General features: G+C 43.6%; 1 protein-coding gene across 1 annotated transcript in view; it reads left to right on the top strand.

Moving 5' to 3' along the window:
- The window catches only part of RNF182 (ring finger protein 182), a 126,556-nt gene extending 112,947 nt beyond the window's left edge, over positions 1-13,609 (top strand). Inside the window, exon 2 of the mRNA XM_030211235.1 lies at positions 12,603-13,609. Coding sequence (XP_030067095.1) covers positions 12,794-13,537 — 744 coding nt within the window. The 5' untranslated portion in view covers positions 12,603-12,793 and the 3' untranslated portion in view covers positions 13,538-13,609. The remainder of the gene's footprint in view (positions 1-12,602) is intronic.
- The last annotated feature ends 947 nt before the right edge of the window (positions 13,610-14,556 follow it).

The raw sequence follows: 14,556 nt of genomic DNA, 5'->3' as shown, positions 1-14,556 counted from the left end.
AGCTCCTCTAGAACTCTGAAAAGGTTACAAAGATCTTCATGGCCTGCTGCATGCCGCACAACCTGACACAGTGAGGAAGACAAGCCCTGCCAGAAGAGGGAGGGCAACCACTGCAGCAGGCACAGGACCCAGGGCATAAGGAGCTTCCCCCCACACACACACACCCACACCCACCTAGAGCTGAGTAGGGTGCCTACCAGGTGGGGGGTCTGAGCCAGGAAGACTCATATAGAGCAATTTTTAGTGAAAGTACATGATATTTATTTGTGTACAACGCCCCCAACACCACCACAATCAACCTCTCTGTGCCCTCCTCCCCTCCCCTGCAATCTCACCACACCTTCCCCCAAGCACACAGCAGCACAAAAAGCCCTTATCAGCCTGACAGGAATGCCGTATTAAGGCTTTCCTTGAGACACTTAGAAAATCTGTTTTTGGGCTCAAAAATTCGTATTTTTCCTGATCTCTCAAGGCCTACACAGATGAGACGGAGGGCCTTTTTGGAACTCTGCCCTAGGGTGGTGGCCCTGGGAGCAACTTTCATATTACGTTTTCCTTGTTATTGTAATGTAATGCTTGAGGGTAAACAGTTTCAATTTGTAGACCCAAAACAGTTAAAACAATTTCTAGATGCTAGAGTGGAATTGAATGTTGTGTGCCCTCCCTAAATGCAGGCTGGGGTCTGAACCAGAGGTTGCAACCACTAGTCCTTAATTATTGCTATATGTTTTACTTTAAATTCTAAATTCTTGGAGGTCACGTGGTGCCATGATCGGAGCTAGACGCGGGTAAGAGCTGCTCCGTTCCTCAGGGTTCCCCGCTCCCTGTATATCGCACCTCCGCGGATATTTTTCAAACTCAGAAGCAGCGCTGAAGCAGGAGAGTGTAAAAAAGTTGTTAATATTTCCCGGAGGGGGAAGATGGCAACGAAATCCGCCCAAAAAGAAAAGACACGAGGGAAAGACAAAATGGCGGCGCCGTCCAGCCCGGCGGAATCCTCGATATCATCTGCTTGGGTAGCAGAAATAACAGCTGAAATGTCGGCGGTATTTGAAACATCGTTGGAACGACGATTAGCGCCTATAGACATGAAACTGGAGACCCTAAGTGGCCAATTTGGTGAGTTTACCAAGGACTTAGTGAGCTGTCAGGAACGAGTGAATGCGGTGGAAGATCGCGCTACAAAATTGGAAGGCGGCCACGAACAGCTGAGGAAAACAGTAGCAGCCTTGGAAGCGAAGGTGGACGACCTCGAGAACCGCTCGAGGAGGAATAACTTGCGGTTGATTGGGCTGCCTGAAGAGCTGGAAGATAAAGATTTAATATCATTTCTAGAAAGGTGGATTCCTAAAGAACTGGCCCTGGATGGGAACTTCAAGTCTCTGCAGATTGAGAGGGCTCATAGAGTGGGTCCACGTGGCACGAGGATAGAGGCACGGCCCAGAGTGGTTATTCTTCGGCTGTTGAATTTTCGCCAGAAACAGGAGATTTTACAAGCGCTGAGGTCGGGGAAAACACTGATGTATCAGTCAAAAAAAATCCTTTGTTTTCAAGATTACTCGGCCGGGGTGGCGGCACAACGTAAGATGTTTGCACCGATATGTTCACAACTATTCCAGCGGAAAGTGAGGTTTGCTTTAGTATACCCGGCTGTGCTGAGAGTGACCTGGAATGGGACAACACGTATTATGCATTCGGTGGAAGAAGCTAAACTTTTTTTGGAGCAACTGAACAGCAGTGGACAAGCTACATGAATAGAGCATGAGGATTGGTATGACCGGGGACTATCGGGTGCAAAGTCAAAAGTCAGCGGTAGAGGCTGGGGAGAATATGTTTGTGATGGGGATATTGAGGGTGGTGTGGGAGAGTTTGATAACACCCTGTAGTGGTTAATAATGGGTGCGGGGAATTGGTTTATTGTTTGGGTTTCATTTGAGGGGAGAGGGAACCTGGAGAGGCACTAGATGTGACGTTCCAGATGTGTGTTCTGGAACAAGGGAAAGGGAGGATTAAGAGGGGGGGGAGGGAGATGGGGGGGAGGGACGGGGGGGGATTATTTGATATGTTTGCAAATGGAGTGTGTCGAGTGGAGAATCCGGAGGGGAGTTGGAAAGAGTTGGAGTCTGTATGGGGGGGGGGGTGGAGGCTGGGCTATCTCCTCCCAAATTCACAGAAAAGATTTTTTGATATGCTACTTTGGGGTTATAGGCTCATAAAGTGAAGGTGGTAACATGGAATGTGGGTGGCATAAATTCACCCATTAAGCGGACAAAAATATTACAACACCTACACAGGAACCACATAGATATTGCATTTTTACAGGAGACCCATTTGGACGCTGGAGAACATGGTAAGCTTAAAACCTGGTGGGTAGGCGATTGCTGGGCCGCAGATGCCATCCATAAAAAAGGAGGAGTAGCCATTTTATGTAAGAAGGGTACTATTGATAGTCATCGGGTGTTATATGTAGACTCAGGGGGGAGATATATAATGGTAGAAGTAACAATAAAAGGTCGCCCCTATCTGCTATGCAACATTTATGCCCCGAATCAGTATGACAAGCAGTTCTACAATCGTATAATACAGTTATTATTACAACAAAGGAATTTGGATAAGGTGGTGGGGGGAGATTTCAACGCAGTGTGGGACCCAGAGATGGATAGTACGGGGCGGAGGGCTTCAGAGACATATAGAGGGAATAGAGGTCTTAGGCAGCTGGTTCATCTGTTTGATTTGGTGGATAGCTGGAGAGCGTTGCACCCCACTGAGAGAGACTATACTCACCTTTCGAGAGCACACTCCTCTCAGGCAAGGATAGATTATCTTCTAATTTCTAGGGGGGTATTTGGGAGGGTGGAGAAAGGGGAGTTGGGACCATATGTGATATCAGATCACGCTTGGGTGCTAATGGAGTGGTCGGTGGGATTGGCAGATAGTAGACCCAAGAGCTGGCAATTCCCAATTGAATTATACAAAGATGAAAAATTTAGAGCACATATCATTGACTGCTGGCATCAGTATGCAAGGCACAATGAGGAACATACAAATGACCCGATTCTGTATTGGGAGGCCGCAAAGGCAGTTCTTAGGGGGGAAATAATTAGCTACACGTGTAGGAGTAGGAAGATTCGAGATAGGGAGATATTGAGATTGGGGGAGCAGTTGCGTAGGGCTAGGAAGAGATTTGGGAAGGAACAATCGGGGAAGACCAGGCAATTAGTACTAGAGACACAGGTGGCGTTGAACTCATTGCTCCATCAACGAGCAGTAAAGTCTCAAACATATTATAAATATCAGCTATATAAGCATGGTAATAAAACGGGGAGAATGTTGGCCAACTTGTTGAGACCTAGAGTCCGCCCTCAGGGGATACTGCAAATCCAGGAGTCGAGGGGCCATTTAGTCCGTACCGATCGGGAGATTTCCCAGGTATTTCACCGGTATTATACAGAACTATATAAAAGCCCTCCGGACTTAGGTTTGAGGGGGGACGTATATTTGGAGTCCAAGCTACTGCCCTTGATAGATGAGGGAACTAGAGGACAGTTGAATGAACAAATAAGTGTGGAAGAAGTGGAGGGGGCGATAGGGAAAAGTGCGTTGAACAAGACACCTGGAGCTGACGGGTATAGAGCCGAGTTTTACAAACTAATGGGTACGGAGATCACAACCCCGTTGGCTGCTATGTTTAATAAAATTATAGAATTAGAATCTATGCCGCAGTCCTTAACGGTAGCACAAATAATTGTACTGCCAAAACCTGGTAGGGACCCGTTGTTGCCAGAATCTTATAGGCCGATCTCTTTGCTTAATTTTGAAGTGAAGTTGATGGCAAAAGTTTTAGCTAATAGAATGGCTAAGGTGCTTCCGGAAATTATACATGAAGCACAGGTAGGATTCGTGAAGGGAAGATCAATCACCAAGAATGTAAGGAGAATTTTGACTTCTTTGGAGCAGAGATCAAAGAGAGGGATACCATCTATCCTAGTAAGCTTTGATGCAGAGAAAGCATTTGATAAGGTGAGATGGGACTTTATGTTTGAAGTATTGAGGGCATATGGTTTTGAGGGTCTCTTTGTTTCAGGAATAAGAGCATTGTATGCAGAACCACAGGCCACAGTGTTGGTGAATGGAATGTCGTCAGCGATGTTTCCAGTCCGCTTCTTTTTGTGTTGACTTTAGATCCCTTAATTAGAGAGATACTGACAACAGATGATATCCAGGGGGTTCGAGTTGGGGAGGGATGTTTCAAAGTAGCGGCATTTGCTGATGACATACTGGTACATCTGGAGAGTCCTCGAAGTTCCTTGGTGGCTCTTTTGGAAATTTTTGGTGAGTATGGAGACTTTGCAGGTCTCCAACTGAATTTGGGGAAATCGGAGGCTTTACCTTCCTCAGTCCAAGTGAAGGATGAATGGAGAGAGGGTTTCCCTTTGAGGTGGGCATCAGATTCATTTCGTTATTTGGGGATTAATTTAAGCATGGATGTGACAAATTTATATCAGCTTAATGTGGGGAAACTGATTGAAGATACTAAGGAAAAGTTGGAGTGGTGGCGTTTATTGCCAATTTCTTTAATGGGTAGAATTAATCTGATAAAGATGGTTCAGTTTCCAAAGTGGTTATATGTTCTTCAAATATTGCCTATACGCCTTCTTCAGAAAGATTTGAGATTATTTTATAAATGGGTGAGTGCTTTTTGTTGGGCAGGGAAAAAGCCGAGGCTGAGAATGGCACTATTGACAGGTCATTGGAGGCAGGGTGGTCTGGGACTGCCAGACTTGAAGTTATATAACCAAGCTTGTATGCTTCGGCATGTGGGAGATTGGATTGAGGGGACAACCGTTTACACACCATTATACCTAGAACAGGAACATTTTGCGCCTTATCATCTTTATTTTCTGTTGCACTGCAAAAAAAGTCAGTTGCCTGAGGGTATAAAGGGGAGTGTGCTCTTGGATTCACTGAGGGAGGGGTGGAAGGTTTTAGTGAGGCAGTTAGGTGGGGACCCTGAGGTGTCGGATCAGTTGCCTATTAGAGGAAATGGAAGGTTTAGATCAGGATGGGATAATGTTTGGTTTAAGAAATGGGAGCAAAAAGGGATATATCTTCTGGAGCACGTAATGGGAGCCACAGGGGAGGTGGAACCGTTAGGAACTTGGGAGGAAGAGTCTTCTGAGGGGTGGGGTGCACAGTTTGCCTACGCACAGCTAATACACTACGTAAGGACCTTGGACAGGAATAAGTTGCAATTCAAGCTAAGAGTGGAGCTCAGGTCATTCTTTTCAAAGATTTCTGATAGTGGGTTGTCTATCTCTGGGTTAGTGCAGGCCCTTGTTCAGCTATGCCCCGCTAGAAGGTTTGAGGGGATCAAGGCAAAATGGGAGGAGGAATCGGAGGTGGGGCTAGGTACTTGGGAAGTTTTGCAATCTTTAAAAGGAGTTTATACTTTAACATCTGATATGCGGTTGAGGGAATGTGGGGCTCGGGTGATCCTACGGGCATATATGACTAAGGCGATGTTAGCACATGTGGAAGGGGGCCAAGATTCGCAGTGTTCCAAATGTGGTCATCCTAGACATACATACTATCATGCATTTGGGCTTGCCAGAAAGTGAGAGGATTTTGGAACCAGGTGGTGCGTTTTTTGGAACGCCTGGTGGATAGATCTCTTCACGGTTCAATGGAACAATTACTTTTGGATGTGCCTGGAGCATTTCGCAGTTTAAAGGGGCCTGGGCGACTGCTTTGTAGGAAATTATGCTTGGTGGCTCGGAAAACAATTTTACAATACTGGGTGGGGTCGGAGACTCCAGCTTTGGGGCATTGGAGGAATCAGATACACCAATTGATGGCATGGGAAGCTCGAGATGCGAAAGGCACTTTAAGACGCAAGAAACAGTTTTTGACAATTTGGGACCCTTATTTACAAATAATGAGCCCAAGAGGTAGGAGTTTCATTATTAACAATTTGTAAAATTCCTGGGGTAAAGTCCATAAGAGGTGAAGGAGGTTAAGTTGCTCACACTCGAGACAATTGTAAGATGGCTTGGGAAGGGAGGGTGGGGAGGGGGCGTGGGGAATTGCTGTTTAGTATCTCAAGATAAGGGTTGGTTAAGGAGTGGGGGGAACAGGGGGAGGGAGCAAAAGTTTTGTGGAAACACTGTATTTTGATTCACTGATGGAGTTCCATGTCCTTTCTGGGGTACATGGAGGGTATGCAGCATGTTCAATAACAGTGGAAGATACTGGAGTTTTCAGAGGGAAGGGGCAGTTACGTGTGTATTGGAACGGATTGATAGATATTATGTTAAAAGTGAGTTTTGGGGATTCCGATAACAAAAGGTTTACAATTAAAAGGAGGGGAGGGTGGGGGGAGGGGGGTTGTTTGGGGAGAAAAAGAAGAAAATGTTTTGATGTATGTGGACGGACGGATAGTTGTCTGTTGTATTAGGAAGGTTAATCGTTGAACATTGTGTATCGATGTTTTATATAATACTTCAATAAAAAGATTTAAACATAAATTCTAAATTCTTGGATTCCAAAATTTCCTAAACTTGTGGATAGAAAGGCTGTTAATGATATTTCTCTTTATTTTTTATTTTTGCCTTTTGTATAAATGCCGATTGCATATTCACGTATTGTGATGATATATGGAAATATATGAATAAAGAAATAATTAAAAAAAAAAAAAAGCCCTTATCAAGCTACCCAGTCTAATTCCCCTTCACCTTCCCTGTCCCCTCTAGGATGTGCCTCGGCCCCCACAGCGGTGAGCAGCTGCCGATATACTGGCTCGAGCAGCAGCAGACAATGTCCTCCCCTGTGAGACTCACACTGTCCTCTGTGTCATCTGACATGCCTGCTGCCCCTTGAAAATCTGGCCACCTGGGGTCAGATGTTTCATGTGGCCTTGCATCCAATAAGGAAGTGTGGGTCTCCTCTGACACACCAGCTCTCTAGGTTTGTGGCATAGCCTGGTGTGCTGGGGAAGTCATGCTGGCACATGTAGCCGGTGGGTGTGCTGTAGCTGCTGATTCTGGCCTGGAGGGAGGTGGTGGCGCAGCATCATTGCCCTCTATGGCTGACATGACAGCAGAGTAGGGCTTGGGATCCTGGCCTGTGGCTCCACGCCAACGTCGTCTGTGTTCCTTGCCCCATCAGCAAATGCTCGCTGAGGTGGGGTGACCACCACTGAGGCCTTCTGTGTCTCCTCCCCTGCAGGCAGCTCCTGGAGGGTCTCATCTGCTGCCAGCTCTTCACTCCCACTGCCCTCCTGTGATGACACTGCTGCCACCATTTTTGCCACCTCCTCCTCCACTTATGGCTGCTGGTTGCTAAGGCCTACCTCGCCCTCTGAGTCAGTGTTATCACCTGGATAGGGCAAGTGGAGGAAATGTGTTTGTTGCACTACCTAACCTGCCACTGTGTTGCAGTATTCCTGTACATATCTCTCCATATGCACTTCCTGCCTACAGATGATGAAGAATGATGTCATGCAACCCAAAGATATGTGCCTCTATGTGCAACACCTCTGGAGTCAAGGGGTAAGGTGCACTGTGTACCTGTATGCCTGTATGACCAACATGCCAGACAGCCACACAGGCAGGTAGGTAGAATAAGAAGGATTGTGGAAGGGGTGTGGAGGGCACAGTAACAGGAACACAGAGATGTGGAAAGCAGATATACACACTGGTTGGTGATAAGTCAAGGTGGAGGGGGGAAAGAAGGCACCAAAACTTGACAGATACTGAGGCCCTCCACTCGACTAGCTGAATGGTCCCCAGCTACTCCTTATTGAATTGTTGGGTCATGGCCCCTGATAACCAGCCATTCACTATATCTTCTGGTGTTCCTTCTCACCCCATCCCCCACCTACCTGAGAACCTGGGCTACACATGGGAGTGGTATTAATAAGACCTCCCACACTGTTCCTGTTTGTAGAAGGGAGGGTGAAACAGAGAGACCAGACAGCACAGCTTTCATATCCCAAACGTACCAGACTCCTCAGGTGGGACTAATGTGTCCTGACTTCCAACTCCATGATTCCCTCCTGGGGGAAGAAAGTGTTTACTGTCCGCTCCAGGTGTGGGGCATACACAGATTACACCCTTTTTGGGTGTAATTAGAGAACGTGACTTTCAGTATGAATTATGGAAAAATGTGAAACAGCAGCACTTTGGTATTAGATAATGTACTGTTTGGAAAGTAACTACATTCCCTTTGTCTATAGATCCAAATCGTCACGCCCAAATATACTAACAAGCAGTGATACAGCACCCCAAGGTATTATAAAAACATAGCAGCAAGAACAAAATGAAAAGACAAGAGTATGACAAAGATGGTCTTATGAAAATAGCTCAGAGTGAACACATACCAATCCCTATGGTATGCTTCTAATACAGCCAGTAATCCTGGCCCAGTAGTACTACACAGCAATTACATGGCAAATATACAACCTGGATGTAGATGACACCAGACATCCAGCAGGTGGCAGAGTGTTCCTCAGACAGATCAGTGAGGTAGGCAGAGCAGGGGCTGTACTTCAGATCAGATGTAAAGCAAACAGCTATTTGCCTCAGATATGAGCCTCTTTTATGCAGAAACTGCAGGCTGCATCTGAGTTAGTGATGTGCATTCTGGCCTTGCTGTCGATACACAACCTCCGATGTTTACCATAACAAATTTGTCTCAGATGTCTGCAGGCTGCAGCTGGATTAGTGATGTGCATTCTGGCCATGTTGTTGATGTACAACCTCCGACGTTTATCATAGCAACTTTGTCTCAGATGTTGTGACTTGGAAGGCCACAGTACTGTCCCATTTATGTCACACTGAAGGGTCACCTTAACTATGAAGTCATTGTTCCAGTAAACAATGTGCATTCCTTGAATGAAATGGAGCCTCAAAGTCTAGAACAACCAATTTGTTGATTCCCAATGTTGTAATGTGTGAAACATAACACTATGCCACATGCATGATGAGACAGGGTCATTCTGACCATGAAATCCTGGTTTCTCAAACAATGTGCATTTGTTATCCTTCTTGACCATATGCAACCTTGGCAGTATCTGGCAGTGTTCCGCTTGACTGCACGCAAGTCTGAGGCCTAAAAAGCAACAGGCCCATGCATGAAAGATGAAATTAGCCAGACTGTATGGTAGGCTTTATCCCAACATGTATCAGGATGTTTGAGTGAGCCTGACTATGTCTTGTGGTGCCATATAATGAAATCATATATAGCTGTACCATATAGTGCCTTTTGCTCCCACAGTCCTCCCTTTATTTCAAGGGAATCAGCTCACAAAAGGGCTAAGTTGCTTGAAATACTAGGTCAAAATAAATGTGTGTTTACTCATGTACAATAAATGTCATTAACAATTAACATATATTTGTGCCCCCCCCCCCCCTCAGGGACTCCTTCCTCCACTATCATTTCACCTCTCCAGAAGTAGCAGGGAAAAGTACAGAGCCTAGCTGTGAGTATGATGGCAGTAATAGTTTGTGAGTGAGCATAGGGACTATGCAAGCACATGCTTTGAATGGAGAGGCTTAATGGTTGGCGGGAAAGCTGCCAAGTTACCCAGTTCCAGGAGGGAAATTCTGAGTCAGTCCTGGATTTCTTCAACCCTATCCTGGTACATTATGGGTCCCGAAGTGCTGATTTCAATTGATGATATCAGAGACTACAAAAAGAACACTGACTTTGGATATAAGTCCAAAAACAGGACTGGCCAAAAAATCTCCCTTCTGGACTGGAGCTGGATAACTTGGCAGCTCTGCAGCGGTGGGCTCAGAACCAGGGAAGCTGGGCAAGTCATATTGCCTCTGATATAAACTAGAGATTCCAAGGATTTACTGCCTGAGAGAGTGAGATTTAAGGATGGTGGTCCAAGATATAAATTTACAAAGTTTTACTTGTGAAAAAAGGTTCACAGATGGACAAAGCAAAATAAAATGTTTTAGCTTTTTTATGCTCTTGAAAGAATATATCAACTTCAAATGGAACCACTCAAAGGTTCATCTCACAAAAGATGGGGGCAAAAATTGTTCAACAATCAAAGAAATAGCCCAGCATCTTATAGTTCTAAAGAAATTCTTTATTTTCCAAACGCTTGAAAGATTTTACATATATAATGCTTCATTAGCTTTATAAAATCAGCTTGATTACTCATATAAGGACCACAATGCTTTTCTTTCTTACAATGTTTATTTGATGTAGTATACTTTTCTTCGATGAGCACAGTGTTGTGATGTGTGGAACCTAACACTGTGCCACATGTGTGATGAGGCAGGGTCATTCTGACCATGAAGTCCTGGTATCACAATGTGCATCTGTTATTCTTCTTGTCCACCTGCAACTTTGGCAATATCTGGCAGTGTCCTCCCTGACTGCACGCAAGTCTGAGGCCTAAACAGCAACATGCCTATGCAACATGTTTCAGGATGTTTGAGTGAGCCTGGCTCTGCCTTGTGGTGTCATTTAATGAAATAGTATATAACTGTACCATGTAGTTCCACATATATAGTGCCTTTTGCTCCCACACAGGGGGGTGAGTTTGGTGGAGCTTCAGCTGACGTCATTTCTATTTGCATTCCTCCACCTCCCTGTTGCTGTGGTGCTCTGAACCTTGTAGGGATAGTAGTGGGCTATAAATAGCCATCATCATCTTCGCCTGGGCAGGGTAACATAAGAAAACTATAATAGGTAAATACAATAATTACATAATAGCTACAGTACAACAGGGGTTCCTAAAAATTCATAACAGAAATTTAGAAAATAAATGCAATTGTTTCCGGAAACAAAAATAGGATGAAGATGCCCTAATATCTACAGGGAGTGTATTCCAATATTTAGGGGCCCTTTTACTAATCTGGAACTACTGCCAAGCTACCTTAGGAGCTTGGCAGTTATTCCTATCCCCAGTGTGCACCATTTCTAGTGCTACAAAAATTATGCGGTGGTAATTGCTGCTCGGTTACCACCAGGTTAGTATGGGAGCCCTTACCTCCACCTAATTGGGTGGCAGTCAGTGCTCTGCCCCCCACCCCCCCAAATGGCCACATGGCAAGTGGTACACTTACTGCACGACCATTTCTTTTTGAGAACAATAAAAGAGCCTTGTACTTGCTGCAATAAAAGGGGGCCTCAGCATGCATCAATAACACATGCGACCCTAGCACAAGCCCCCTTTTACCGCAGTTTAGTAAGTGGACCCCTTAGTCATTCAAAATACTGCAAAGTACATGCTATCAAAGATATACATTTACTTACAAAATAGCACATAGCCAGTTTATTGTTCAGAATTACCTCCCTAATGTGGAAGTTAGCATGTATATCTATGATTTGGGTTATTCTTGTCTATATCCATCAGTTGTGCTTGTCCACTTTGAATTTCATTTAGATGGTCCCCAAAAAAACAAGTGGGCAGACAGTCTGCACAATCCAGTCCAAAGGAAATGGGGAGCAGACTACAAAAGAGAAAGGAAATGGGACTTGATATACCGCCTTTCTGAGGTTTTTGCAACTACATTCAAAGCAGTTTACATATAGTCAGGTACTTATTTTGTACCAGGGGCAATGGAGGGTTAAGTGACTTGCCCAGAGTCACAAGGAGCTTCAGGACTGCAGAAGTCCAAAATAATACAAAAACACATTTATTATGCAACAAGAGTGAAGGGTTTTGAACACAGAACCCATCTTGACCAAGTTGCACCAAATAGCTGTTTCAGGGGCTAAAATAAGTAGTCTTTTCCTCCCAAACACTTGTGTCAGTGCTAGCATAATAAAGGTGTTTCATATGTATTATTTTGGACTTCTGCTGTCGTTTTGTGGTCTGTTTACCATTTCCTTCGATCTACCATTTAGATATTCAGTCCCCCATTTCTTCCTGGTTGTCCTATGCAAAATGTAGCTTTGGATCACCTTGAAAATGTACTCTCTAGCATATGTCAGTAATTTCTTTTTTTTGAGTGACAATTTTGATGTCATTCACCATAATGCAGCAAAATAATCACATTTTGTTCATTGGTTCCATACAGAATTTTATGACAGATCTGATATCATGTGTGAAAAATGCAACAGAAAATTAACCCATATTTGTTCTTAAAATATTAGTTCAGTCCCACTGAAAAAAATCTAGGAGCAGAAAGATATGAGTAGGAAAGCAGAGTTAGAGATTTAAAGTAAAGCAAAAAAAAAAAAAAATCATCTCTAAATGTTTCATCTTTTATCCAGAGAATTCCTAGAGGGATTCCTATGCATGAAAAGCCAACATAGCTGAAAGTGAGAACAAATCAACAGCTCACCAACTATCATTCTGATGCAAAGTGGCAGACTGCGTAAAGCCAACAGGGAACTGTTCATTGTTAAAAACTGCCTAGTGTTTATACAAATGTTGCATGAAACACTTCTTATGTAGCTTTCAAAGCTTTAACTACAGTGTTTGCAACTATGTCCAGACCAGAGCTATAAAGAAGGATGCCAACTGGAAAACTGTAACTGGACCATAGAACCAACCAATTTGTTTATTTAGTATTGACGCAAGTTTTTGCAACTGTTGTAAGACTATGCAAACATTTAAATCTCTATTTCCTCTACAGGAGCTCCACATTGACTTATCAGATGGTTGCATACAAACAGAATTTCAAATAGATGTGAAGAATAAATGGAAATACCATCACCTCCAGAATAAATGATTCAGGAGAATAATTTTAAAATAAAATTATTGGAAGACTGATTCTTTGGCACCACATCATCACAGACTTCTCTACTATCCCTGCAGAAACTGAAAATGACTGGTCAGTTAACAGAGGAAACCATGGAGTCTCCAGTTTTTAACTCAGATGAACTTGAATGCAAGATCTGCTACAACCGCTACAACCTTAGACAAAGGAAACCAAAAGTGCTGGAGTGCTGCCACAGAGTTTGTGCCAAATGTCTTCACAAAATCATAGATTTTGGGGACTCTCCACAGGGTGTTATAGTGTGTCCTTTCTGTAGATTTGAAACATGTCTGCCTGATGATGAGATTAGCAGTCTTCCAGATGACAACAACATCCTGGTGAATTTGACTTGTGGGGGCACAGGAAAGAAAGGCACACCAGAAAATCCTTCAGAACTAGTGCTGACCCCCAACAGACTATCCACCCTTGTGAGCCCTTCTCATAGCTCCTCCAACTGCCTGGTTATAACTATTATGGAGGTGCAGAGAGAAAGCACCCAGTCTCTGAACTCTACACCTGTGGTAGAATTCTACAGGCCCTCTAATTTTGACACTGCTTCTCCGGCACCTTACCACTGGACGGTTTGGAACTGTACCTCTTTGATCTGCCAAACCTCTGTTCGAGTGTTTGTTTGGTTGCTAGGTTTGCTGTACTTTAGTTCTTTGCCTTTGGGGATCTACTTACTGGTATGCAAGAAAGTCACCCTTGGGGTCGTCTTTGTCAGCCTGGTTCCTTCAAGCCTTGTTATTCTCATGGTTTATGGCTTTTGTCAGTGTATATGTCATGAGTTTCTAGATTGCATGTCCCCTTGAAGGTGAAAATTTAGATTATATGTATAGGTTTCTGTGTTTGTAAAATAGAAATTGGAATCAACTTACCTGGTAGATGCTATTTTTTATATTTTATATTCTTATTTATTATTATAGCACATCAGATTACCATAAACAATGGCTCATGTATTACTTTTAATGTGCTTTTAACTCTAGGACTTTACTCTGTATTAATCACAGGCAATAATTTTACTTTTTACCATTTTGTTTAAAAGTTAGGCTTTAGTTTGAGCTTTTAGTTCTCTGAATGCAGGTATGAAAAAGCAAAAGTGCCTTATTGACCCTTTTATAGAGAATACTGTAAGGCTTAGAGGGATAATTTCTGAATAGCTTTATGCATGCTTTCAAAGGGAAATACCTGGGTGGTTTCTCTTTGGGCTTGATTTACTAAGGCTTTTTTTTTTTTTTGCCTTGTTTCTGTAACTATATGGGAAAAGCATAAGCAGACCCTTTGAAAATCAGCAATAAAGTATATGTGCTAAGAGCACTACATGTATACTACATCTGGTATTTTAGATGAGCAGTCCAGGAGGGTAAATAGTGTACAACTGTGCATACTTGTGAAAATGACATGTACACACGCTTTTGTACTTCCCAAGGATAAAAATGCATCTGGAGACTGCCTTCTTTCAATCTGGCTTAAAACATATGTAGAGGTCCATAGTACATATTCATTTCACTGAGACAGTGAGGGGCATTTTTCAGACAGGGCAATGTTTTGAATTGCTAATTGCTTTTAAAATTGTGTCCTCTGAGCTTGGTGTCTCTTCTCCCCACCAAAAAAATATGTTTTCTCTTCTACAACTTTTTCTGTGTGTGTGACGCTGACATGAACAAGAAAACTGAAAGATGAAAAATGAATTAACTGCAAAGGCCTAAAATATAAACTAATGCACGCATCAACCTTTTCCTATAAGAGCACGCAATTCTGGAACGCATTGCCACGCAACCTAAAAGCGACCTATGAACTGACCAACTTCCGCAAACTGCTGAAGACCCAT

Source organism: Microcaecilia unicolor, chromosome 1 (assembly GCF_901765095.1).
Source record: "Microcaecilia unicolor chromosome 1, aMicUni1.1, whole genome shotgun sequence".
In the NCBI taxonomy this organism is placed as follows: Eukaryota; Metazoa; Chordata; class Amphibia; order Gymnophiona; family Siphonopidae; genus Microcaecilia; species Microcaecilia unicolor.
The sequence above is the reverse complement of the archived record's forward strand: the minus strand, read 5'-3'. Positions and strand labels throughout refer to the sequence as shown.